This window comes from Embiotoca jacksoni, unplaced genomic scaffold (genome assembly GCF_022577435.1).
Source record: "Embiotoca jacksoni isolate LCO1_2020_lvr unplaced genomic scaffold, fEmbJac1.0.p SCAF_118, whole genome shotgun sequence".
Lineage (NCBI taxonomy): Eukaryota > Metazoa > Chordata > Actinopteri > Embiotocidae > Embiotoca > Embiotoca jacksoni.
The window spans coordinates 170159-197513 of record NW_027185250.1 but is presented as its reverse complement, the minus strand read 5'-3'; the positions used below and the strand labels follow the sequence as shown (position 1 = coordinate 197513).

Here is a 27355-nt window from a genome sequence, read left to right as displayed (position 1 = left end):
CTGAAGTCATGACGTTTACTGTTATTCTCCGTACGTGTGCAGTCGAGGCTCGAAACTTCATGATCAGGCAGCTGCGTGTTTATCAGTGGAAACCTGTTGGACTTCAGTCAGCTCAGAGAAACAATAAAATTACATTTATAGAGTGACTGACGAGACGTTGTGGAGTTCAGGGACAGTAAAGTCGGCTTGTCAGAAGAGAAAACGGAGGATGGAGAATCGCTCATGGGTCCCTCCTCCTCGCTCCACCAACCACTACCATTGCATTCACAAAAATGGGACGGGCATGAGGCCCCAGTGACCTTTGACCCCCAAAATCGTATCAGCTCATCCTCAAGACCAAAAGAAATTTGAAGAAACTATTTAAAGGGGTTCCTGAGATATCACGTCCACAAGAACGGGACAGAGACGACCTCGCAGTGACCTTCGACAACCAAACTAATAAATTCATCGTTGGGACCAAGAGAATGTTTGTGGCGTTCTTGAGATATCGTGATCAACAGAACGACACCAACGAGCTGAGAATATGACATCTGTTAAAAAGGATTAAAAACGAGGGAGATCTAATGCTTTCAACTGGAAACTTCAGGAACATAAACGTAACACAGAACTTTAAATGAATAAAAAAAAAAATCCTTCTTCATATTCTTTTAAAAACCACCTGCTTCCTTATTGGAAGAAATATCAGGATTCACAAAATCATACATAAAACCAAATCAACACATTCACCTGAAAATGAATAAAGTCTGTAAGAAACTCAGAGAACAAATTTGGGTTGATAAGAAAAGTTTAATGTTTGATGTCATCAACAGTGATTGATGTGTAGATATAAGATCACAAACATTCAACAGGAAGTCACGTTCATAACTTTTCATTACAAGCTGCAGAAAACTAGTTTCATTTAGTTGAACTTTTTCTGTCAGTGATTCAGATCAGACTGTTTATCCTAAATGTATTTATTTATCTGTGGAGGACAGACTATTTCATGAGGTTCACGATTCTCCGTTTGAGAAGATTCATTCATTTTTAAACAGAGAACTTGTCGTAAAACGAAGCAGCTGATCTGGAAGAGGATCTGATATTTTGAGGCAATGTAAAAGTTGGATTCATTCAGTTTGATTTATTTCAGTAAATAATACTGAATGTGAAGATGTGACGGTCACATGATGAGTTGAACTACAGTGAAGTCATGTTGATGTGCAGAAGGACTTCAAACAGACGAATCATCATCACTTCATCAGGAGAAACACTTTGTGTACCTGCTATCAACAAACAAACAAACAAACAACTGGCCGATGAGGACGTTCATCGGGTTTAATCTACAGACTTCTCCAGTTTGGAGGCTTCAGATATGAAATATTTTATATTATATCTACCGTATATTTAATGTAGTGACTTAAAAACCGATTTCATTCAATGATGACAATCGGTTTTAGTTTTAAACACAAATAAACTTCAAAGAGCCCGAACGCATTTTGAACTCGTCAAAAACAAATCACTCGAAAACATACGTGTAAGAAAAGTGCTGCAAACGTGTGTGTGTGTGTGTGTGTGTGTGTGTGTGTGTGTGTGTGTGTGTGTGTGTGTGTGAGTGTGTGTGTGTGTGAGTGTGTGTGTGTGTGTGTGAGTGTGTGTGTGTGTGTGTGAGTGTGAGTGAGTGTGTGTGTGTGTGTGTGTGTGTGTGTGTGTGTGTGAGTGTGTGTGTGTGTGAGTGTGTGTGTGTGTGTGTGTGTGTGTGTGTGTGTGTGTGAGTGTGTGTGTGTGTGTGAGTGTGTGTGTGTGTGTGTGTGTGTGTGTGTGAGTGTGTGTGTGTGTGTGTGAGTGTGTGTGTGTGTGTGTGAGTGTGAGTGAGTGTGTGTGTGTGTGTGTGTGTGTGTGTGTGTGTGTGTGAGTGTGTGTGTGTGTGAGTGTGTGTGTGTGTGTGTGTGTGTGTGTGTGTGTGTGTGTGTGTGTGTGTGTGAGTGTGTGTGTGTGTGTGTGTGTGTGTGTGAGTGTGTGTGTGTGTGAGTGTGTGTGTGTGTGTGTGAGTGTGTGTGTGTGTGTGTGAGTGTGAGTGAGTGTGTGTGTGTGTGTGTGTGAGTGTGTGTGTGTGTGAGTGTGTGTGTGTGTGTGTGTGTGTGTGTGTGTGTGTGTGTGAGTGTGTGTGTGTGTGTGTGTGTGAGTGTGTGTGTGTGTGTGAGTGTGTGTGTGTGTGTGTGTGTGTGTGTGTGTGTGTGTGTGTGTGTGTGTGTGTGTGTGTGTGAGTGTGTGTGTGTGTGTGTGTGTGTGAGTGTGTGTGTGTTCATATATACATCAGGTTGTTCATAATGTAAACAGTATTTCTCTGTTCATCGCTCGACTTTACGTTCACGACTTTATCTCTTAAAAACAAAAAACAGCGATTTCATCAGAGGAAAACTGAACTTTGTCAATTCGTTTCTCGTCTGAAAGGTTTCTTCAGCTCCGTCTGACTGTTGGGGAGTCCCAGGGTTTGGCCTCTTGTGTCATTGTTAAATCTTAAAAACACCGTTGCTAGGCAACGGCAACGTGGATGGCTCCAGGAAGCCACAGAGGCTAACAGTTTAGCATGCTAACAGGAAATACAACGACACGGAGGGAAAAGAAGATCAAAGGTGTCCTCAGACGTAGATTATTATCTAAGTTATGAAGACAAACTGTACGTGACTGAAACTACAATATATCAGCTGAACATCCAACCAGACATGAAGCTCCACGACCTCTGACCTTTCTGGAAACAAACAGGTCACACCTGGTGAACTGGATGCTTGTAGAAGACGTTGTGACGTTGTGACGACCACCAGAGGGCGCAGTTCATACGACTCTGAACACAGTGGATACGACAACATGTGAACGCAGCATCAGAGCGCCTCCTCTGGTCAGTGAAGGTCGTCAGTCTTCTCTGGTCAGCTGGGTTTAACATGTGACCTCATCGACTTCGAAGTTCAAACCTTTGGACTCCCCACCGGTCCGTCGGAGCTGAAGAAGACTTCCAGCTCAGAAACGTCTTCAGGTCCAGTTCCCTCCTGAGAACCATTAACACGTGAGGACGAGCTGCTCAGTCAGATGTTGGACGGATTCTTTCACGGATTCACTTTCAACACAACGTGAAACTAAAACCGTTATCGGTGGAGCGACTCCGTCCTGCGACCTGCGACCTCTGTCAGATGGCCTTCCCCAGGATGAGGATGCTCATGATGAAGACCATGATGAAGAAGAGCCACATGAAGAAGCGATCCATGACCTTGGCGACCTTCCTCCACTCCCCGATGCGCAATTGAGCGGCCCGCTGGTCTTGGTAGGAGTTGGCGATGAACTCTACATTGCTGCGCAGTCCGTGATGCTGGCACACGCACACGGCTTTCACCAGCACCTCCCTCTGGGTAGGCCTGGCTCCGCCCCCTCCTTCACCTCCGACGCCCTTCTTCTCCTCCACATACGCCCCTCCTCCTCCTGCTCCTCCTCCTGCTCCTCCTCCTGATCCGGCCGGATCCTCCGGTCCTCCAGCAGCTCCTTCCTCCTCCGAGTGGTCGATGGTCACGAACAGGTCCTCCTTCCAGTCCGTCAGATCCTGCCCCGCCTTCAGAGACTTCTCCGCCCCCTCCTCCTCCACCCGCCCCCCCCACGCCTGCCCGTTCACATCCCAGTTGGTTCCTTTGGTACTGCCTCCGTTGGCCGACGGGGCGTCGGACTCGTCCTGCGACGGCGGCTGTTTCCTAGACGACTCCCCTCCAAGGCAGTTCTCGCCGACCTCATAGACGAAGCAGACACGGGCCAGATAGTTGAGGATGAATCGCTCCGCCCACTGCGGGACGGGACGGGCCTCGGCGCCACAGTGGTGGATGTTCATGATGAAGATGGTGAGCGCTGTGGACGTGGTGACCATCGTCATGGTGGCAATATAGTACTTCCCTGTTGGAAGAGGACATTTAGAGTCAAAGCTGCTTTTTAACAGAATGTTTGATGGAGATTCGGTGAAAAACAGGAAGTGATGCGTTTACATTTCAGTTTTTTAAAGGTTTTTGTCACCGATTCAGTATCTGACCAAAAGTTGAATATTGTCACAACCTTCCCTTCTGTTACGGCATCACGCTCACAAGAATGGGGTCACAGTGAACTTTGACCTTTGACCATCAACATCTTATCAGTTCATCTCTGAGTCTTAACCTGAAACGGATTCAGCCGAGCTCGAAACACTCACGAAACACTTTAAACTGGGTTTTCAGTCGTCTAACAGAAGAATCGTTCTTTGTTTGTGAGTAAACTCATTTAAAAGTTGCTCTCAGCAGAAATATGAGTGTTTAATGAACACGCTGCTGATGATTGTTGATCCCTGAACTGATTGTTGTATTTTAACTAAGTGACAGGTTCGACCGGCCGGTCTGAACTAACATCTCACCGAGTGTTCGTAGTTCTTCCTCTGATGAGCTGATCTGAAGATGAACTGAAGCTCTGCAGGTCATCAGTAACTTATTATTAGAGATGGAGGTTGTTTTTTATTTTTCTGGGTTACAGTTAAATTCTCCATCATCATCTTTGGTGTCATCAGATGATTAGAAACAACAACCTGTTTCATTTTTAGACAGAAGAGGTGTTCATCCAAGGTTTTCTAATTTGTCTTTATTATTTAGGAAGAGAGAAATGTACATATTATGAAGTGATTATGATCTGACTTATACTTCCACACTTTTTAAAACGTCTTCTTATTTCTTTGTGTTTTTTGGACTGAAATGTCCTGCGAACCAACACCACCCAAACCATCCCGTCTTTCCTCTCCAAACAAGTTGTCAGGAGCGTCACTGGTGCATCGTTATCTTGAGGCAGCAGAAGGTGACCGATCGACAAAAACCTACATTAACGATGTAAACTCAGTCTGAAGCGCATTTAGGTCGTATTTTTATAATCTGAGCATAAAGTGAGGCGCATGGTTCAAATGGTTGTACCAAGAATAAATCACTGTAACGTCACCCGTTGGTTTATGAATGTTTTCAAGCCTCCAGTCTGACATTTCAATTGGCACCATCTTGGTTTTTAAAAAAAGCCAGAAATGATGACCATATTTGGACGAGCTGGGGGCGGAGTGAGCGGCGGATCTGATCGGGAGCCCATCAATTAGTTGATTTTGTCGTTTCAGTACATTTTCGTCTCCTTTCGTAAATGAACTCCAAGTCAAAGTTGACTCTGCAGACAGACGGTGAGCGGAGCCGAGCTTCTGCCGCCCTCGTTGTTACAGGGATTGAAGAACGGGTGGAGTTTCTGAGTGAAGCAGCAGCCGGTGAAGGAGAAGATCAGAGCTGCAGTGTCGACGTCGTAGAAGGAGACCAGACCTTCGTCGTAGTCCACGAACACACCGACCTTCTCCGGCTTCGTCCTCAGAGAGAGACGGACTCGAGGCTCTGTGAGGGCCGTGTACTCAGTTTGGTTCCTCAGAGACAGAGTCCAGGACCCGTTAGAAGGGTTCAGCGTGATCCAGTCCTTCCTGTCCACCGACTCCTTGACCATGCCCACATCCTATTTAGTCTTCCCTTTGACCTGAATCTCGTAGTAGAACCTGTCTGAAGTGAAACTGGGCTCTGCTAACACGCTGGCGTAGTAAGAGAACCTCTGCGGACTGTCGGGGAGGTTCCTGATGATGTCACCGCAGGTCACCTGTTTTCCGTCGTCGGACAGGACGAGCCAGGGATTGGTCGTTTCAGGATCCAGAGTCATGTCCACAGTAAACTGCTGGACCCTCGTCAGCTCAGCCTCAAACAGCTTCTTCATCTCTGTGCTGAGCTTCTTCTCCAGCTCGTCCACAGCTCTCACTGCAGTCCCTTCGTACGACGGAGGACTGATCCTCATGTCCGTCCAGTCCCTGGTGAGTGGAGCGGCGTTCAGGGACGGGAACCTTTGCAGGAGGTGGAAGGGGTCTTCAGAGCGAGAAAGCTGCTCCATCTCAGAGCTCCTCTTCATCATCTCAGAGATCTCCTGCTCCAGCTCAGTGATGAAGCCTTCGGCCTGCTCCTCCGTCAGCCTCCTTTGGTGTCGAACAGGTCGCCCAGTCCTTTCTCAAGGAGCTCCCTCAGAGCGCTGAAGACCTGAATGGCGTTGGTCTTCTCTCTGTCTGCCGCTTCCTCACTGACCTTCACCGACTCTCTGAGCTCCTTAACCTTCAGACGTCTCTTCTGGATCTTCAGCTGAATTTGATCTTCCATCTTCCCCAACGCGGCCTTCTTCTCCTCGCACTCGTTTCTCAGAGCCTGCTCCACCTTGCAGAGCAGCTGCTGGTCGTGCTTCACACATATTCTGCTGTGGAGGTTCCCCAGCGGGTCGATGAGCGGACGTCTCTGGAGGCCGGCGACGGTCAGGTGAGGCTGCAGGTGAGTGTGGCAGTAGGAGGCCAGACACCAGGCAAGACTTCAGGGCCTCTTCTCTGCTGTCGGTGCAGATGTCACAGGAGACGCGTTGCGCTTCGGGACGTTGTGTCTCCAAGCTGCTGCTGCTGGATCTCTGTCGGACCTGAGCGACCATCTGAGAGATCAGCGTGTTGACCCGCAGCGCCGGCCTCAAGTAGAAGATCTCTTTACACATGGGGCAGTTACATTACATTTCAGTTGTATGGCGCATTCGTATCCCAGTGTTTAGTGATGCAGATCTGGCAGAAGTTGTGTCCACACGGCGTGGCGACCGGGTCGGTGAACACGTCCAGACAGATGGAGCACAGGAAGTGATCTTCACGCAGCAGGCAGCTGGGAACTGAGGTGAGAAACTGGAATCAACTCTGAAACCTTAAAAAACCTGTAATAACTTTTGAAATCCTATCATTTCTCTGCACTTTAGTTTTATTTGTCCGGTATCGAACTATGATATGAAACCAGTGGAGCGTATGACGTATCACCAGGTGGACTCGCCTGTGTTCGACGCTCTGGTGACTCTTGGAAATGGTGCAGACGACGGTCCTGCCGTTTAGTTTTTCTTCAGAGAAAACCACGACTCAGTTGAGCTGAGCTCTGCTCAAACTTTGACTTTTATCTGTGGATGATGATATTGAAATGAGCTGCTGGACTTTCTGGTTTCAGCGGCGTCGTGGTGACAGTTTGTTGGTGTGGATGAGGAGAGGTGGACGAGTTCCTTCATCTTAATGGAGACTTTCAGTGGTCCAATGACAGTTTTATAACAGCCAATAAAACATAATTATATCAAGGTGGCCAAGTGGTGAGGATGGATACAAACAGCAGAGAGTCCAACTGCTCCGTGAGGATGAGAAACAATCACAAGAGAGTGTTTGTGAACCAACTGTTGGAGATAAATATTTATTTTTCTGGCTCCGACTCCGAACGAGCTCAGAAAACAGAAGCAGGTAAAACGGTCTGATTTCAGCCTTTGACCCAGAACATGGACGTTGATGATCTGCTGCTGCCTCGATTAGGGCTAGGGTTAGGATTAGGGATTAGGGATTAGGGATTAGGGATTAGGGTTAGGGGTTAGGGTTAGGGATTAGGGTTAGGGATTAGGGTTAGGATTAGGGATTAGGGATTAGGATTAGGGATTCAGGTTAGGGATTAGGGTTAGGGTTAGGATTAGGATTAGGGTTTGGGTTGGGTTGGGATTAGGATTAAGATTAGGGCCCCTCATCAGGTCCAGTAGTTTGGTATAGAGGGTCAAGGGCAATGCACAGGCCGCCACATGTCAGTCAAGCTCTCCTCACTTTTGTGTCAACTCCGAGGCGCAAGGATGAGGTTTTCTTGGTGGTGGTGTTGTCCCAAGTGGGTTCTTGGTCCCAGTTAGGTTTGTGAGGAGTCCACTCATGGCCGTCGCCTCCGGTTCACTTTGAAACACGACTCATTTGACTTTGAGAGTCCGGTGGCGACCTTAAATTTTTTTTTCAGGGTGGTTATCTGGTTCGTAGTTAGACGTCCCCGATACGAGCTTTAGAGGGGGTCCCATTGGGATTTTTTTTTTAGATTATGTTTATTTGGTCCAAGTTTTTTGGTATGAAGTAGTACTGAGATGATTTTTTTTTTTTTTAGATTAGAGTTGTGTGATCTTGATTCTACCGTTTTTTATGTTTCTTTAAAAAAGTTTTTTTAACCAGGGTTCTACGGTGACCCTACATTGTATCTTTTATCGTATCCTGTTATAAGGCTTCCCGGGGGTCTAACCCTAACCCTAACCCTTTAAGTTTTTATTTGGTCCCTGATTTAGGTTTGAGGTGGTTCTGTGACCACTTTTAATTTAGAGTTCCCAGACCCCACAGGGTCCCATATTGCCCTTAATTTATAACGTTTGCGGTATCCGGTTCAGGGTTTCAATGAGGGTCCTGCGGAGACCTATTAGTTGAGTTTATTTTGGTCACAGTTTGGGTTCGAGGTGTTCCTGTGGTGACTTTTTAACTGGTGATTTGGCGAGCTACTGTCCTAAACTGTATTTTGTGGTTTTGGAGGGATGTGTCATCAATGGTGTACCTCGGGGTCACCGGGTGTTTCCACCATTATCACCAGACACCCTACCCGAGGACGGCCCCCCCGGAGTTAGCTATGCTCCAGGGTGCAGAGCCCCCATCCTCTCTTGAAATAAAGTTTATTATTTGCTTTGAGTGTCAGTGGTTGCTGTGTAGTTTTATTCAGGCTAGACAGTAACTCTGAGTATTAAAGCTGCGTATAGTCAGGGTTAGGGTTAACCTTCGGTTGCTATGTTTGTGTTTTAGATTGGATCCAAACAAACTTATTAAGACATCATCTACGGCACTTTAGTTTAGTACCTTCAAAACGGAGTTCGAACAACTACACTGGTTCTCAGTTCCTGCAGCTAAAACATTATCAAGAAGTGGTAGAAGTGAGTGATGATTCTCACCAATCAGCGGGACGCTCTCGGACGGCGGCATGCTCTCCGCCACCAGCAGCTGGAAGACGGTGAGCGCCAGTAGCACGGTGACACCCAGAGAAACCTTCTCCCCAGAGTCAGCCGGCAGGTAGAAGCCCAGCGGAGCCAGGAAGGAGATCATCATGCAGGGTATGAGCAGATTGAAGATGTAGAAGGAGGCACGTCTCTTCAGGTGCAGCGTGAAGGTGATGTCGGGGTAAGGGTCGGAGCAGCAGCCGTACAGGATCACGTTCTTCTTGGCCGGCATACCCAGAACCTGCTCAGAGAAACAGATTTCACTTCATTAGACTGTCTGAAGCAGAACGGACAGTTTGTCTCTAAGCAGATAAGGACGGCGTCTCTCACCTCCCACTCCACGTTGGGGACAAAGTCCGTCAGATCAGCACTGTCCAGGGCGTTGATGAGGTCCATCTGGTTCCCGTTGTGAGTCCAGGAGCCGAAGGTCAGGTGACACTGCTGCATGTCAAAAGGGAAGAAGGCCACGTCCACGGAGCAGGAGCTCTTCGTGATGGCCGGCTGGTCCCACATGAGCTGTCCGTCGTTACGGAGGACGACGTTGGTCTCCATGGAGCTGGAGAACTCGTCGTCTGCACTGTGGAGGAGGAAACAGGAAGTCGTGTGAAGACAAGAGAGGGAAGAAGGAAAGGGAGTTAACCAATCATCAACCATCAGTTATGTCATCATCCATCAGTGATGTCATCAACCATCAGTGATGTCATCGTTGGTTTGTGAACGTTATGAATCCTCCAGTTCAGATTCTGTCCGTCAACATCTTGTTAGTTCGGAGCGGTTTGGAGCAGGAAGTGACCATATTTGGACGAGCTGGGGGAGGAGCCAGCGGTGGATCTGACTGATCTGATTGGAAACCTGACGATACTACGTCCCGCCCACCGATAGCTGTAACCTGACTGCACCACAGGCCTGTCAATCAAACAGACACGCCCCCAAAAACAGATCTTCTTGAATCTTGGAGCCGAAGGCTTTTTGGAGCCGACCTCTAGTGGCACTCGCTGGTATTGCAGCTGAAGACACTTCTGGATCAGAACTATTTTACAGACCTGAAGCTACGAGCTCTTTTAGAAACAGTCTGTGATGTGAACTCAGAAGCGATTATAACTGCACCCCTTCTAGGCTCCGCCCACCTGTTGTACAGAACGATATCCGGTCTCCACACATAGCTGCTGGGGATGCGGATGGTGTCAAGGCCGTCGTAGTCCTCCTTCTTCCAGGTGAGGTAGGCGTCCATCCACACCTGGCGGATCCACAGGTAGGTGGTGAGGATCTGGTTCCGCTCGTCCTGGTGAAACAAGACAGCAGCGTCAGCGCGGTGGCGACTCACCTCAGGAACACCTGGAGGAGGTGATGGTTACCATGTCGATGATCTGGGACAGCGTGATCTGCAGCGTGACATTGATGATGTAGTCGGTGTCCTCGACCGGCCGCAGGGCGTTGGTGTAGTTGGAGAACAGGTTGGTCAGCAGCTTCTGAGCGTAGCGACCGTGAGCCGCCGAGCTAACTGAGGAGCAGAAACCAGATTTAAAACCATCGATCTACTTCCTGTTTCCAGAGGAACGACCTCATGACCTTCATTTCTTCAATGTTTTGCCGATATGTCAACAGTACTCCTTCAATGCTGATTGGAAATCATCTGGAAAATCCAACTGTTTAAAATGTTGAACATTTTATCAAATTAGTCAACTTTTCACAAACAATTCCTGATTTTACTTTTTCTCAGTTTGATGAAACATTAACCTGCAGATTATTATTATTAATGAATTAATACATGAAGTCCTTTTGTCTGCTATGATTTCCTGTTAATCCTGTTTCTCATGTCACCAGCAGAAGTCCATCACACACACACACACACACACACACACACACACACACATACACATACACACACACACACACACACACACACACACACACACACACACACACACACATACATACACACACACACACACACACACACACACATACACACATACCATAACACACACACACACACACACACACACACACATACCATAACACACACACACACACACATACCATAACACACACACACACACACACACACACACACACACACACACACACACACATACCATAACACACACACACACACACACACACACACACACACACACACACGGTTCCCTGCTTAATTAACCTTCAGGTTTTACATGTTAATCAAAAAACGTCAGCAGAGTCGCAGCAGACTGTTAATTCCTTTAAATCCTGTTTACACTTAATGACAATAATGAAGATGATGATGAAGATGGTGATGATGATGATGATGATGACGGTGTTGGTGGAGATGGTGATGATGGTGGTGATGATGATGATGATGGTGGTGGTGATGAAGATGAAGGTGATGATGAAGATGGTGATGAAGATGATGATGGTGATGATGGTGAAGATTAGGAAAATGATGATGAAGATGATGATGATGAAGGGGAAAGATGCTCCCGTTGGTCTGTTTCTGTGAAGTTTCTCTTGGCAGTAAAAACTTGAACTAAATCAAAGTGTTCATATCTAGTAAATATTTTAATAAGCAGATGTTTTCTTTTCTAACTGTGCAAACAGAACATTTCCCTCCATAAATAATAATAATAACAATAATAATGAGGTTATAGTTGTCCCGTCAGGATTCAGCTCTGATAACAGTCAGTCACCATATAAGTAAAGTGGAATGAAACATGTTGAGGACTTGTTGTCCGTCAGTGTCTTCAGGCAGCCGAGGAACGACGTCTTCCCGCCAACAAACCTTCTGAGCGAGACGCTTCGTTGGCGTTCGTCTCAACGAGCTGCTGGACGATGAGTCGCCTGCTTCACGGCAATTATGGCTTTCAACTTTCTTTACAGTCGGTGATTCACTAAAACCAAACTTTCTGTGACCTTTAACCACTAATAATTATTAATAAATGTTTATAGTCGTCACTTATTGACCCTGAAAGAAGAACTTCAACATACTATGAACTAAAAAGGAAACGCGTCGCTGTAATGACCTTCAGATAAGAAGAGGATGAAGTATTAAAATGACGAGGGGGAGTTTTAACATCCTGAACAAACATGGAAATGTGGAATGAAAACTGTTCCTGAGCTCTTCGTTACATCTGATTGTTTTATATGATCAGATTTTCATCAGGATTCTTCTGATATTGTTGGTTGAGCTTCTTTTATTATGATGTTTAGGACTGAAACTAATTTTCCTGTTTTTATGAATTCCCCTGCAGATTATTTTCTTGATTAACTGACTGATTATTTGCATAAACTCTGAAAACAGCAGTCCAAACTGATGAATAAAATGTATTTAAATAAATTAAAGGGAAAAGCAGCAAATTTTAACCTTTAAGTATCTGAAAGATGAAATATTTATATTTCTTTTTATGAAAAATGATATAAAAAGTAATAAAAATAGTTGATAATTAACTTCAAATCATTATTTGACAGTTTCCTCTGTAGTTTCATCTAAAACCATTTTCATGTGTTTTGTATATAAACTTTGTAAAGTAAGTAGAAAGGTTTATGCTGTTCCATTATAATTATAATAATAATAATAATAATAATAATAATAATAATAATAATAATAATAATAATAATACTATAATAATAATAATAATAATACATGCCACTAAAAGTAATTTTGTTATGATGAACGGTCCCCATAAAAAGACCAAAACCAGTTTATTGTTCTTTTACTGATTGTTCTGATGGGTGAAATATGACCAGAATCAAATGCAAAGATTTATTCTCCAAAAACAGAAAACAAACCGACTTCAGGCTTTTTAAATCTAATTTTCATGTCACGTGAAACAACGTTTGTTTGAAACGTGTTCTGGATGTCGGACCCGACCTCCATTAGTCCTGACAGTGTTTACGAGCCGCTGACGGATGGAGCTGAAACTGGAGTGTTTTAGAAGCGTGTCTGAGCAGAGATGATATCTGTGACACGTGTGAACGGTTCTGGACCGGCCGGCGCCGTCCGTCACTCACATGTTCCCTTATTTGGTGTTCTGACGGTGGAGGAGGAAACACGACGCTCAGCTTTCTCCCATCGATGTTCCATGCAATACAGAACCCTGACATCTGTCAGAAACCCACCAGAACCACAAACTGGACCTCTTCAATGTATACTGGCACCTCCTCCTCCATCAGGATGGAGGAGCCGAGTGCTGTCTAACACATCATCTAAAATACCCCACAGATATTCTACAGAACCTCTAAGATCTGCTGGAGACCCACTGAAACACACAGAACTCCCAGAACCTCCTCATGGGCCTCCTGAACCTCTCATTCATGACCACAGCCTCCTTAATGCTCATTCACATCTAGAACCTAGACTTAGACGTTAGGTTATCCTCCAAACACTCAGTCCAAACATGTGCACAGATACTGATTCCTGGTGATGACCTTCAAACTAACACGACCTTCAGGATAACCAAAACCTGACCTCAACCAAGACGTCGGGTCTCATCAGGACCAGACTTTGGTCCCCAGTTGGACAACTGGTCCAAACAGGTTCAGTGTTTAAACTGGGAGAGGAGCACACACACATTGTGTGTGTGTGTGTGTGTAAGAGATTGAACCACGACGGTCTGCTGAAGCCTCTGTGATCCACCTGATGACCTTTGACCCCCCGACTCATGAACTAACTCCTTCAGCATGTCTGTCCAACCCTCCTGGGAGGAATTCACCTTTTAAAGACTTGCTTGTTCTGTATTATTAATTTTCTTCATGATGTAACGAAACGCTTGGTGAGTTTTGTGGATGAAACGTTCAGGTTGTCTGAGGTCTGTTTTCTGTCATCTAAACACGCTTCAGCTTCCTGGAACAACTCAGAGACTCTTTCAGACTGAAGAGTGACCAGCGCTCATTATGCAAAACAAAAGTCTGCGTTTACAGTTGCACACGTCTTGTAACGTATTTAACTTACGTCATGTACGTTAAGTAGCTCAAGTGACATACGTAATGTTATTTCCATATAATTATTTATTTGAACCCAAACGCTCATCTTCTTCTGAACGGAACCAGCTGGGTTTTTGGCTCCTAAAACGAACACACCACTGACTCTGCACCCTCTAGTGGACAGACGGCTGTACTTCACAGGTCAGATATTCATGGCTTCATTTTCCTCCGCCACTATCATCAAGATAAAATGTATTCGTACGAAGGAAGCATCATTTCTTTTCATCACTCTGAGCTTCTCTCCGAACAGATAAATCCTCTGTGTTGATATTCGAGGACGAACCTGATGTGTCGGTTTTAAGTGTGTTTGGGATCATCTCTGCTATTTGACCTCTGGAGGTCACTGCTCCTCTATGTGGATGAATGGTGATTGACAGCTTTGAGGTTTATCTCTGTCAGCGTCTCTTCAGAAGATGTTACTCTGACTTAGCCGACGGTAACATGAGAGTTCATCTGGAAAGATCTCTGATATTAGTTGACTCATTAGAGGAGGCGGAGTCTCAACTGGACCTTTTCTTTATTAATTGTGGAAAGGAGTGGTCATATTAAACCATATTCTGGTTTTCATTGTATTTTTAGATCTTTTTTCAGTCTGCATCAAACTGACTGACAGACGAGTGAATAAAAAGTTTTGTTCCTTTCTGTTGTGACTGTTTGCAGGTTTAAAACGTGACGTTTGTTTGTTCTGGACATTTTAAAAACGATCGCAGACACAAGCAGTCAAACATGAATCAATCAGACTTTGTAGAATTTCAAGAATCAAGCCTCAAATAAAACATCACTCATATTGATCTGTTCATTCCTTCACAATAAAAGCATGACTTGGGATCCGACCCCACATGTTCTGTGAAGCAGCTGTAACCTGTCCGTCTTTGTCCTCCTGTCTTATCACAGAGACACAGAGTCCTGAACACCTCCACGTCTCCACATCTCCGTTCAATAAAACTCTGAAAGCAGCAACACGTGAAGCTTCCTGATAGCGAACTGACATTTATCACAGAAAAATATCTTGGATTTATTAGATATATATCTTAATATTTTTTAACTTTCTCTTAAATAATCAGAACTGGTTGATTTTCTTCAGTATGAATTATAGAAAACTTTTAGGATATTTTCATGCAAATTGTTCACTATTTTGTGACATTTTATAGACAAAACAAAGACGTAATTATGCTTGAAACTAATATTCAGATTCACTGATGAAGAAAACAATTAAAGAATTTCTGTTATAAAACAAATGAAAAGTTTTTTAAAGGCACAATAATATAAAATGTTCAGGTTCGTTAAAGTTTCAGATCCAGAGGCTCCGCAGCAGCACACATGTCAATACATTTAATCCTCAGATTATGTCATGACTGACTTCACATTTTGGAAATAAATAAATAAAATCTAGAACCTACCTGTACATGATCAGAACATAAAGAAGTGACCTGTGTTGGAGTCAGACTGATGTAAAGTATGAAATGTTTGTACCTGGCAGGAAGCAGAGCAGCAGGAGGGACGTGATCGAGAGGAGCTTCATCCCGTCCTGGTTATTGATCCTGGTTATTGATCCTGGTTATTGATCCGATGTGATATGGATGGAAGATGATCAGACATGAGCAGCGAGTGGCCGGCCGGCTCGGAGGATGGAGCTTACTGAGAGGAGGAGCTGCTGATGTGGGTCGGTGTGTTTGCTGCTGTGCGGTGGTCTCTGCTGTATGGGAGGTCATTAGTGCTACAAAACTGTGTTCAGTCACAGCTGCAGGACTGAAGGAGGATCAGAGACGAGCTGATCGGTGATCAGTCGGATCAGAAGCTGCTGATCGACTCCGAACACATAAACAGAAGACAGAGAGGAGTTAGAAGATCAGCTTTTAATCACAGACTGTTTTTAAAAGTGTTCCAGCTCTGAACAGTGAAGCCTAAAGTGTAGTACCACTGAGGACCACTAGGGGCCGTCTCCGTAGACTCCCAGTGAAAATGAAATCCTGAAATCCAAAGTCAGTAAATGTTTCCATCATGGTGTCGTTAGATAAACTCCTTTTGATCAGAGTTTCCTTCTGGAAATATTCATCATTCATTAAATATTTGGACTCTAAAACAGGTATGTTTGGTGGCGGGGCTCTTTGAGTGACAGGCCTTTGATGCAGTCAGGTTTCAGCTATAGGTGGGCGGGACATAGTTGTCCAAATATGGTCACTTGTGGCTCCAAAAAAACATGATGGCATACATGTTTTGTCGTGATACCGAGCTGCAGCAAAATAAATGAGTGACTTCGAGTTTATTGTAGGAATAAATTTCAGAGTCAAGATCAGACAGGTGAGTAAAGTGAACACTTGAACCAACAGATTATTATTATTATTATTATTAATTTTTGTGTGGAATTTGGGAGCTGCTACTTCAAATTATCTCTTCGTCTCGTTTTCATGATCTGGAGAACGAGATCTCAGGAAATCTCAAGAAAACTATGATGGAAATTTTTTCAATTTGGTACAAACGTTCAGTCGGTCCCAACGATGATCTGATAAGAATTTGGTGGCCAAAGGTCAAAGGTCACTATAACCTAACTTAACACGTTTGCGGCCACAACTCTAGAATTCATTCACGAATTCACTGATAAAATGATGAATTGATGATATTTTATATCCAAAAGGTCAAAGGTCAACTTCAAGATTTCAGCTTTGTTCAGAGTCTGTTCAACAACAACTTTATGACTGAAACTGTTTGTGTGTCATTACAAACAAACATCCTCATCGTGATGGAAGATGTTTGAAGTGAATATTTCAGAGTGAACGTGAAGCGTTCCGACAGCAGAATGAATAAATAAATAATAAATAATAAAGTTTGAAAAGTGAGGTGAGGACATGAGGGGGAGATTAGTGGATTAGCAGGAATTAAATTAGCCGGCGTGATGAAGTCAGTAGGTCACCGTCCAAACTGACACTCACTTCTTCTTCTTAATGGATTTATTTTTGCTCTTTGATCCGGTTTCTTTCAGTTCGCTGATAAACGTTCAGTTCGACACGAAGACGAGAGAGTTCAGAGCAAACAGGAAGATTCAGTTTGTCAAAGAAGGAAAGATGTTATTTCTGTCAACAATCTGATTATTTTCATGATGAAGAGAAAACTTGAAAGGAATCTGCCTCGTAAATCTAATGACCATGACAACAGACGAAGCTTCACAGTTTAGATGAGAGTCACACATTTCATGTGGGGGATGGTCACCTTGACCTTTGACCCCCAAAATCTAATCAGTTCATCTAAGGGACCAAATGAAGGTTTGTATTAAATTCCTTCAGATATCGAGTTCATGAGAAAGAGATGAACTAACAGTGACAACGTGAAGCCTCCAGCAGTCGTCGTCATGGAAACACAAAACCTCCAGTTAAAGGAAGTGAAGAGGGTTCAGGTCTAAGTTTTATATTGAATATACTTTAATAAAAAACAAACAGCAGCTCAGAGATGTATTTTTATAAATGTATATTTATATATATTTATATTTATATTTATAGATATGTATATTTGATGAGTCAGCTCCTCTGTTGGACCAACAGGAGGTCGCGGCGGAGGCGCGGCCTCAGACCTCCCAGCTGGCTGCTTCATCCTGTTTCTCTTCCAGCAGCTTTTGTTCGGGACTCGAAGGCGTCTGAAGGTTAATTGTGGAGCAACTCCTCAACTCCTCCTGGAAATAAGAGGCGGAGCTTTCAGATGCCAACAGGAAGCCGTCATGGAGCCAAACCTGAACAAAGCAGAGGGGCGCTGGGAGCTGATGTTACAGACCGACAGCAGAAGGAGATCAGGTGTCACCGGCGCTCGGCCCGGTAAGCCCCGCCCACTCCTGCAGATCACACCGAAGTGTTTCCACAGGTACGCTCAGGTGGAAATTCTTCTCTGGATCTGCAGAAGAAACAGTTTCATAATGAGTAAAGTCCGTTTTCAGAACACGTGGAGGATTGGGACTTCCTGTCCAGCCTCCTTCCTGCCACGCCCACCTCACCCAGTAGCTCCGCCCAATTCCTCCACCTGCAGCCGCTCTATAATCAGGCCTGTCGGGATATAAATGTCTCAGATCACGTACCTCCGTGATTTCACGTACATTTTAGGACTCTTCCATGTTTAGCCCTGCCCCTTCATGCTACGTAGCCAAGATGGCGACCGTTTATTGAAGTTGGTGGCGCTAATGCTTTCGCAGAACATATTAAAAGGAAAAACTATGCGATTCGTAATGTATAATGTGCTGCATGTTTCCATGGTGACGGTGTTAGAATGTGAGTGTGTGATCGGAGACACATCGCAGGTCTTTACTTCCTGTTGTCAGATTTAAGAACCTGCAGAACAAAGAAGTTAATTGTTGGGAGGTTTCACTCTGACTGGTTTCTCTTAAACCTTTGAACCAGATGTTTCCTTCATGTGAGCTGTCAGTAAGGCGGTTTTATGAATGTCTATCTGCAACTGAAAGTTTTCAGTCTGGTGTTCAGCTGGTTCATGTGATGAGGAAGACAGGGATGAAGAAGGGTGTGATTTCACCTGAAGCTCCACAGGAAGGCGCCAGAGAGCTGCAGGACGACTGAAACGAGGGAAGTGAGGGGATATGTTGAGCATGTTTGTATGGTCATGTATGTTGCATGCTGTAGTTACATTAAAACTAAAAAAAAAGTGTTCATTTGTTTATTCAATAAAAAAAAAAAAGTCGTATTAAAATGGTTTAAATTTGTCATTTGAAAGGTCCCATAAAATTAAAGTCTGGTTGTTGCTATTATTATTATTATTATAAATTGTAAAATAATAAATTACAAGTCAATTTCCTTTATTACAGAGAATCTGATCAAAAAGCTTAATTTACAGTGTGTTGTATGACTGATAATGTTCATTTCAAGGCAATCTGAGTTAAAGGTGCCTAAATGTCATGAATCAAATTTAGATTATTGCAGCTTTATATTGTGTACATGTTATGTTATATATTTTATAAATATAATATGATATAATTAAATATAGAATAAAATAATACAATATAATATAATACAATACAGTATAATATAATACAATACAACTTAATATAACATAATTTAATACAATATAATATAATATAAAATAATGCAATTTAATATAACATAATATAATATAATACAATTTAATAAAACATAATTTAATAAAACATAATATAATATAATACATTATAATATAATATAATATACTTTGAACTTTTGCTGAATTTCTTTGTTTTTGCTGCTGAACGTGCGGTGACACGACTCCTCTCTATGATTGGCTGAGCCGCCTGTCAATCACTGAAGTGGCAGCCAATAGCAGCGGTCGGCAGGCGATACAAACTAGCAGCCGCCATGTTGTCGTCTCCTGGGCCCCGGAGGGACGTCCGGTAGTAAACAGTAGATGACGGAACCAGACTGCAGCTGGAAGCCATGAGCCGTCCGTCCTCCGCCGGAGCCGGAGCTGGAGGACTCGGGGCCGGGAAAGGAGGCGCGGGAAAGCACGGGGGGTCGGGAGGAGGCGCCGCCGCTGCCGCCGCAGCAGCAGCCGCCGGTGTGGGCTCCGGCTCCGGCTCCGTCGCCCCGTCCCCGACCGTGTCCCTGCCGGCCGGCCTGCCCGGGCAGCCCGCGGAGCTCACGGCGCTGTTCGAGTGCCCGGTGTGCTTCGACTACGTCCTGCCGCCCATCCTGCAGTGCCAGGCCGGTCACCTCGTCTGCAACCAGTGCCGCCAGAAGCTGAGCTGCTGCCCGACCTGCCGCGGCCCGCTGAGCCCGAGCATCCGGAACCTGGCCATGGAGAAGGTGGCGTCCACGCTGCCCTTCCCCTGCAAGGTGAGCACACCTGGACCGGTACACCGGCCCGGTACACACCCAGGACAACTTCTACACACGGCCTCCTCACGCACACGGTGTGCGTGTGTCCTGTGACGTCACAGGGGCGCCACAATAACAAAAACAAACCATAAAGTTTGTAACTGTGACGCGCTGGTGAAGCATTCAGGTACACTCCGGTGATTTTAAATGCAACTAAGAAGAAGTTATCAAGGTTTACTGTGAAATGATCCGCGGTCCCTGAACACACCACTGGTTTATACAGCTGTGAAACATCACGGTGATGAGTTCACCGTCTATAATAACAGTAGGACATTAGAGTTTCTGTGGTGAGTTCACGGTCTGTAATAATAGTAGGACATTAGAGTGTCTGTGGTGAGTTCACTGTCTGTAGTAAATACTTGATCACGACTTTTTGTTTTTGAGGTTGTAGTTTTTATAATTTATTTCCTTGTAAACCTTGAAAGGATGTTATTGATCAGATTGATGATGGATCTGATTGATGATTGATCGGTGATGATTGATTATTGATTGGTGGTGATTGATGATTGTGTCGCTGTCCGTGGTCCTGAATGTGTCACTGTCCCGGTCCTGAATGTGTCACTGTCCCGGTCCTGAATGCGTTGCTGTCCGTGGTCCTGAATGTGTCACTGTCCCGGTCCTGAATGTGTCACTGTCCCGGTCCTGAATGTGTCACTGTCCCGGTCCGTCCTGAATGTGTCACTGTCCCGGTCCTGAATGTGTCACTGTCCCGGTCCTGAATGTGTCACTGTCCCGGTCCTGAATGTGTCACTGTCCCGGTCCGTCCTGAATGTGTCGCTGTCGGTGGTCCTGAATGTGTCGCTGTCGGTGGTCCTGAATGTGTCGCTGTCGGTGGTCCTGAATGTGTCGCTGTCGGTGGTCCTGAATGTGTCGCTGTCGGTGGTCCTGAATGTGTCGCTGTCGGTGGTCCTGAATGTGTCCCACAGAGTTCACGGGTAGCTTCATAATTGTTCCCACTGAATTAAAAGTCAGCTGAGATCTGGACCTGCTGATCGGTGTTTATTAGAAGATCTCTGGAGGAGGTGGAGGTGAAAGAGGGGAAGTAGGAGGGGGAGGAGGAGGAGGATCGTTCTCCTTTTATTCTCTCTCCTGATCAGGTTTCTGTTTCCCCGCCCCCACCTCTCAGCTGACAATGTGTGTCTGTGTGTCTGTGTGTGTGTCTGTGTGTGTGTGTGTGTCTGTGTGTGTGTGTGTGTGTGTGTGTGTGTGTGTGTGTTTTTTCTGCTGCCTTGTTGTTTTTTCACCACAGAAGAAGAAAAAAAAATTCTTCTTCTTGCTGCAGTGAGAGGGACAGAGGGACAGAGGGACAGAGAGACAGAGGGACAGAGAGACAGAGAGACAGAGAGACAGAGGGACAGAGAGACAGAGGGACAGAGGGACAGAGGGACAGAGAGACAGAGGGAGAGGCAGCTGCATTACTGCTGTTTAGATTCTGCAACGGTACGTGTGTGCGTGCGTGCGTGTGTGTGTGTGAGAGAGTGTGTGAGTGTGTGTGTGTGAGAGAGTGTGTGAGTGTGTGTGTGAGAGAGAGTGTGTGAGTGTGTGTGTGTGAGAGAGTGTGTGAGTGTGTGTGTGAGAGAGAGTGTGTGAGTGTGTGTGTGTGAGAGAGTGTGTGAGTGTGTGTGTGAGAGAGTGTGTGAGTGTGTGTGTGTGAGAGAGTGTGTGAGTGTGTGTGTGAGAGAGTGTGTGAGTGTGTGTGTTTGCTGATTGACGAATCATTGAGTGTCAGATTCTGTCAAACGTTTGTTGTTGTTTGTTTGTTGTCAGCTGATGTTTATCTTCCTGTTTATTGACTTCAGCGATCGATGATCAAAACTGTTAATGGAGTTATTGGTGAAAGATTGTTTGTGTGTGGTTCTAGTTATTGATTATTGATCAATCTGTCAGTTATTTTCTTGATTGATTGTTTTTTTTTAGCCCAAGCGTCTTTTATCAGATTTATTGATTAGATGATTATTGATTTTAATGTTGATTAATTTAAAATGTTTTTTGCTTTAAATTCTGATAGATTTAATGTTTTGAATCAAACTTTATTTATTTGAGACCAAAACAGAAGAAATACAAATATGGTAATTTATAATAAAATAATAAATAAATATAATAAAATATAAATTATATAAATAATAAAGATGACAGAAATTAAATCAAAAACACAAATAAAATAAAATAAATTAGTGTACTGATTTATTCTGACAAAACAAAACTGAGAAGTTTTATTATTTCTTTATTTTCTGACCTTAAAATAATCAATCAATTGATCAAAAAAATAATCAGCAAATTAATCAATAAATTAAAAAAAAAAAATCACCTCATTTTATTTCACAGTAAAATAAAAAAATAAAAGCAGCCGAACGTTTTATTTCTGTGTGAACGGAACGGTTTGTGTTTTGGACTTTTGGTCGAACAAAGTGAGACCCTGAATGCCTCGTCTGAGACAGACTGATGGACATTTTAAAGACAGAGTTATGAATCAATCAAGGTTGAATGCTGCTGTCTGAACAGTGGACATCATTAGATGTAGTCTCTCCCACCTGCACGGTTGTCCTTGAATGCACCATCCAGCCACAGTGATTCAATTTACAGAAAATAAGTTGTTGGTGACGTCAGAGGGAAGCAGCTGGTTGGTCTGTTGGACATGTTGGACAGATGCACCTGTCCAACATGTCCAACATTTCCAACATGTCCAATAGCCGTCCTGCAGACAAACCGTCTCCTCGTTCAGATGAATCTGATATTTGATCTCTGAGGTCCGACTGAAGTTTCGTCTTCCGTCCGTCTGGTTTTGGACGGCGAGCCGGAGGGACAAAAAACTGGAGAACAAAGTTCCTGCTGAAATATGAAACTTTATTAGTTTAGATTCTTTAAACTTTATTTATATAATTTATGTTTTTAAAACCTTTATTTAAACCCAGTAACGTCACAGCAGAGTGTTCTGAAGGTCGTGTTCAGTCTGACGGAGAAGAGACGTTAAATATCTTCATCTGGATTATTGATCGTTTGGTTCTGACGTGTTCAAATGTCTCGTTTTGTTTGACCAAAAGTCAAACGATCGATCGGTTCCCTTCTGATGGACTAATCGGCTGACTGACTGCTCGTTGCAGCTGTCGCGGGTTCGATGCTTTGCCCCGCCTCCTGCCTGCCTTTCCTCAGGGAGTGGGCTCAGTGGCGCCGCCTGCTGGGCTGGCCGCGCCCCCACGGAGTCGCTTCAGCTAGCGCCGCAGGGCTAACCGCTAACACCGGCCAGCAGGGGTCAGAGGTCAGGGACAGAACCCGTCGACCTGTCGGACGCACCAAACCGCTGACGGGCAGCCAGGTGAGTCCAGGACGACAGGTGTAATGAGCACATAGGTCCATCTGAAAATAATCCCTCATTCATTAGAAAAGAAGATTCAAGAAGACCTGTTTTTGGGGGCGTGTCTGTTTGATTGACAGGCCTGTGGTGCAGTCAGGTTACAGCTATCGGTGGGCGGGACGTAGTATAGTCAGGTTTCCAATCAGATCGGTCAGATCCACCTCTGGCTCCTCCCCCAGCTCATCCAAATATGGTCACTTCCTGCTCCAAACCGCTCCGAACTAGCAAAGATGGAGACGGACAGAATCTGAACTGGAGGATTCATAACGTTCACAAACCAACGATGACATCACTGATGGTTGATGACCTCACTGATGGATGATGACATCACTGATGGATGATGACATCACTGATGGTTGATGACCTCACTGCTGGTTGATGACCTCACTGATGGATGATGACATCACTGATGGTTGATGACCTCACTGATGGATGATGACATCACTGAGAGCCGCTGGAGGATGTTTCAGTAGTTTGAACGTTCTCAGCAGTGTTGCGTTTCCCCTAGTGTCCTGTGGTGTCCTCTAGTGTCCCTTGGTGTCCCCGGATGTCCTCTAGTGTCCCCTTGTGTCCCATGTTGTCCTCTGGTGTCCCTTTTTGTCCCCTGGTGTCCCCTCCCCCGAATCTCTGGTCTCAGGTTGTCCAGTTTCTGGGTCATCTGTCCGTCCATCACCTGTAAATGAGACACGTGTCACCTGATCTGAGAGGACACGGAGACGCAGGTCAGAGTTAAATATTCATGGACAGACGGAGGTCCGTTTCCTGTGTCCTCCTGCAGCTGTGTCCACGCTCGTAGAGCGGACACGTCCTCGTAGAGTGGAGACGTCCCCATAGAGACGTCCCCGTAGAGTAGAGACGTCCTCGTAGAGCGGAGACGTCCCTGTAGAGATGTCCTCGTAGAGCGGAGACGTCCTCGTAGATTGGAGACGTCCTCGTAGAGTGGAGACGTCCCCGTAGAGATGTCCTCATCAGGACTGAATCGGTTTCCATCCATTAAACATAAAACGGAATAAATCAGTTTTATTTTGAAATGCTCTGCTCTGATTGGTCGGGAGGTGAAGACGACGTCTTCGTAACCGTTTGATGTTTTTAACGTGTTTGATTCTAAAATAAAGCAGCACCGAGGTTATTTTAGTAACCAACAATGTTTCAGATCATGAAGATGAAATCTATCAGACACATTAATCCTGAATAAAAACTCCCATGATGCTCTGCTTCCCTCCATCCTGTCTTCAGTACGCGGCGGCCGGCTGCCTGCTGACGCTGCATCACAGCGAGAAGCCCGACCACGAGGAGGTGTGCGAGTGTCGGCCGTACACCTGTCCGTGTCCCGGGGCCACCTGCAAGTGGCACGGAGCGCTGGACGCCGTCATGCCGCACCTGATGCACGCACACAAGTCCATCACCACGCTGCAGGTGAGCACCTCCACCTGTCGGGAGTGGGCGGGGCTTTAAACCAGCGTTCGGATGGGTCATAATGAAGACGTATTAAGGGATTTATAAAATCTCAATATGATCGTTTGCTATCGGTCACTGTGTTACACCTCAACACTTCCTGTATTATTTCAAATTAAAAGCCCCATAGTGTTTTATTCGAAAGAAACCCCTCATAAAAAGGCTTTTATTGTGAAACATTTGCAGGAAGGTGTTGTAACTTTAAATAAATAATGCAGAACACTGCTGCTCCCAACTTCTGATGTTTCTCCTCACGCTGTTTTTTTGTGTCTCTGTGTGTGTCTCTGTCCTCAGGGTGAGGACATCGTGTTCCTCGCTACAGACATCTCTCTCCCCGGCGCCGTCGACTGGGTGATGATGCAGTCGTGCTTCAGTCACCACTTCATGCTGGTTCTGGAGAAGCAGGAGAAGTTTGAAGGTCACCAGCAGTTCTTCGCCGTCGTGCTGCTCATCGGTACGAGGAAGCAGGCCGAGAACTTCGCCTACCGCCTGGAGCTCAACGGGAACCGGCGCCGCCTCACCTGGGAGGCCACGCCCCGCTCCATCCACGACGGCGTGGCGGCCGCCATCGTGAACAGCGACTGTCTGGTGTTCGACACCTCCGTCGCGCACCTGTTCGCCGACAACGGGAACCTCGGCATCAACGTCACCATCTCCATGTGCTGAAGACGGAGACGGACCTCACGGGGACGGTCGTCACGGAGACGGACGTTACGGAGACACAGGAATTATTGTCCCGCTGTCCGTTCGGTCGACAGAGCCTTATTAACTACCACCTCCTCCTCCTCCCCGTCCTCTTCCTCCTCCTGCTCCTCCTGCTCCTCATAACAAGAATACATTAATAAAAACCTTTGTATCCTCCGACCACGAACACGTCTGTAACCTCCGACCTCGCCGCTGTATTTTCTGTGTTCGTTCAACAAAACCACTTTTTGATTTAACCTCACCTCCGTCAGAGGCGCTGACCTCTGACCTCTGACCTCTGACCTCACTTCACACCGCGAACAGAGTGTCACCGAAAACGGCCTCCGGTCTTGATTTGAATACGTTTCAATTCGAACACATCGACTGATTACGAGACTTTTTCTGCTCCGAGACCGAAAACGAAATACGTAAACGTATCCGAAGTAAAAACGTTATTAGTTTATTTAAATCTCGTCCAGAAACTCTTTGTGTTTATTTTTATTGATAATAATCATTGGTTATGAAATGAGGTTTTTCAGCTTCATTGCGCGACAGTTTCCTGTGACGTTATCGACTAACGTTTAGCTAGCCAAGCTACGCTCACAGTTTACAGTAAAAATACACGTGACCAAAGTGTCGTGAAATGAATACGATGATGTTGAAGGTCACGTCTTCTTCAAGCTGATCGAACACGAGTGTTTCTCAGAACAACGTTTTCTATTTGTTAGGATTCATTATCAATGAATTCATTACGATGATTAAAACTCAGGTTTTAGTTTCGACGTCGAAGATGTTCGTTGGGAAGAAAAGTGACGCTAACATATGTTAGCGTGCAAATTCCTGTTAACTCTACGATGAATTCCTGTTTACTCTCACGTGAAGTTTGTATTCTTGTATTTCAGATTTCGTATCCGTCTGTTGCCAGAAACTAACGTAGCAAGCTAACGTGTTAGCTAAGATGTTAGCGGCGGAATATTTTTAATCTTTCGCTGACGAGAAGTTAACGTCGACTTTTTATTCTTATGTATAACTTCAATCGTTAACTAAGTGAGGACGAACCATTTTTTTTATCAAACTTATTTGCCAAGTTTACTCAAATTTAAATCAGAATTTTTATAAATTAGAAACTAAAATAAAATTCGATTAGAAATTCAATCATTTTATTCCAGTTTGTTTTTAAGGGCTGTAATCAGATTAACGAAATAAAAAGACGTACTTGAACGTGACGACAGAGGAAATGTCGTTCTGTCCACGTCGTGTTTACGTGAACGTGAGCGTTCTCGTCCGGTTCCTGGTTCCTGGTTCCTGGTTCCTGGTTTAGTTTTGAGCGTCAACACGTTGGAAATGTTTCAATCTAATCGGAAGAGAAGAAGCGCTGATAAATGCTAGCTAGGCTAGCTTAGCAGAGCAGCCTCCCACTGTGGTGGAATTAAAGGGAATTTATTGAAATAAACTACCTTTAAATCCTGTTTATATATTTCAAAGATCACTTTTTTTTGTTGTAGAAATGTTTATTCAGGTTTTGTCACAGTTGATCAACAATTAGCTTTATTTTATTTAATTACCTTTAAGGTTTTACAACAGTTACATTCAGTTAGAAAAACCTCATTAAACTTTTTAAAATGTTTACTTTATGTTTGGAAACTTCCCCGTATATTTATATTTATATTAATATTTATATTTATGGTGTAAATGCAGAACCAGAGTTTATGATCCTGAATCAAACGAACCAGGATTCTCACATCCACAGAAACACGACTCGCAGCTTCGGCTTTCTACGAAATGTTTGAAATTCTGTAAATAAAGTTAAAATGACAGAATATTTTATAAAATAAAAGACGTTCCAGGTGTGTTTGTGTTCAACAGATTTTCAGAGTCTTTTTTCTAAGACGTTAATTTTGTTTGAGACGAAACTTCGACTCTAAAAGCAGAAAAACAAAGTTCAGCCGTCAGTGAATAAAAAGCTGAAATGAAAGTTTCTGGTTCTGGAAGTTTTAGTTTTTGTTGTGACGTCATGTTTCTGTAATAAAAGGATGCCATTTTTTGTATTCTGATTTTCATGCGCTTTTTTTTTTTCACGTAAAATTGCACATTTTCTATTTTTACAGCTTCGAGTTTGAAGCTTCGGATCAACGTGGAGAAAGTTTTAATTCAATTGTCATTTCAGGTCATTTTTTTAAGCAGAAATTCTCTG

At 44.5% G+C, this 27355-nt stretch overlaps 2 protein-coding genes and 1 pseudogene across 2 annotated transcripts; 1 reads left to right on the top strand and 2 right to left on the bottom strand.

Annotated features, from left to right (window-relative positions):
• Positions 1 to 3157: 3157 nt before the first annotated feature.
• On the bottom strand, positions 3158 to 15352 carry LOC138194923 (neuronal acetylcholine receptor subunit alpha-10-like). Its single transcript, XM_069143951.1, has 6 exons — positions 15304 to 15352; positions 10227 to 10372; positions 9999 to 10153; positions 9202 to 9448; positions 8827 to 9112; positions 3158 to 3906 (listed from the first exon to the last, which is right to left on the bottom strand). The coding sequence occupies exons 1-6, from the start codon at positions 15350 to 15352 to the stop codon at positions 3158 to 3160; spliced, it is 1632 nt and encodes a 543-aa protein (XP_069000052.1).
• LOC138194922 (E3 ubiquitin-protein ligase TRIM21-like) lies at positions 5164 to 8238 on the bottom strand (annotated as a pseudogene).
• Positions 15353 to 19115: 3763 nt separating the features above from the next.
• siah2l (seven in absentia homolog 2 (Drosophila)-like) lies at positions 19116 to 27209 on the top strand. Its single transcript, XM_069143972.1, has 3 exons — positions 19116 to 19628; positions 24259 to 24438; positions 24772 to 27209. Exons 1-3 carry the CDS (start codon positions 19230 to 19232, stop codon positions 25141 to 25143), a joined length of 951 nt encoding a protein of 316 aa, XP_069000073.1. The 5' UTR covers positions 19116 to 19229; the 3' UTR covers positions 25144 to 27209.
• Positions 27210 to 27355: the final 146 nt, after the last annotated feature.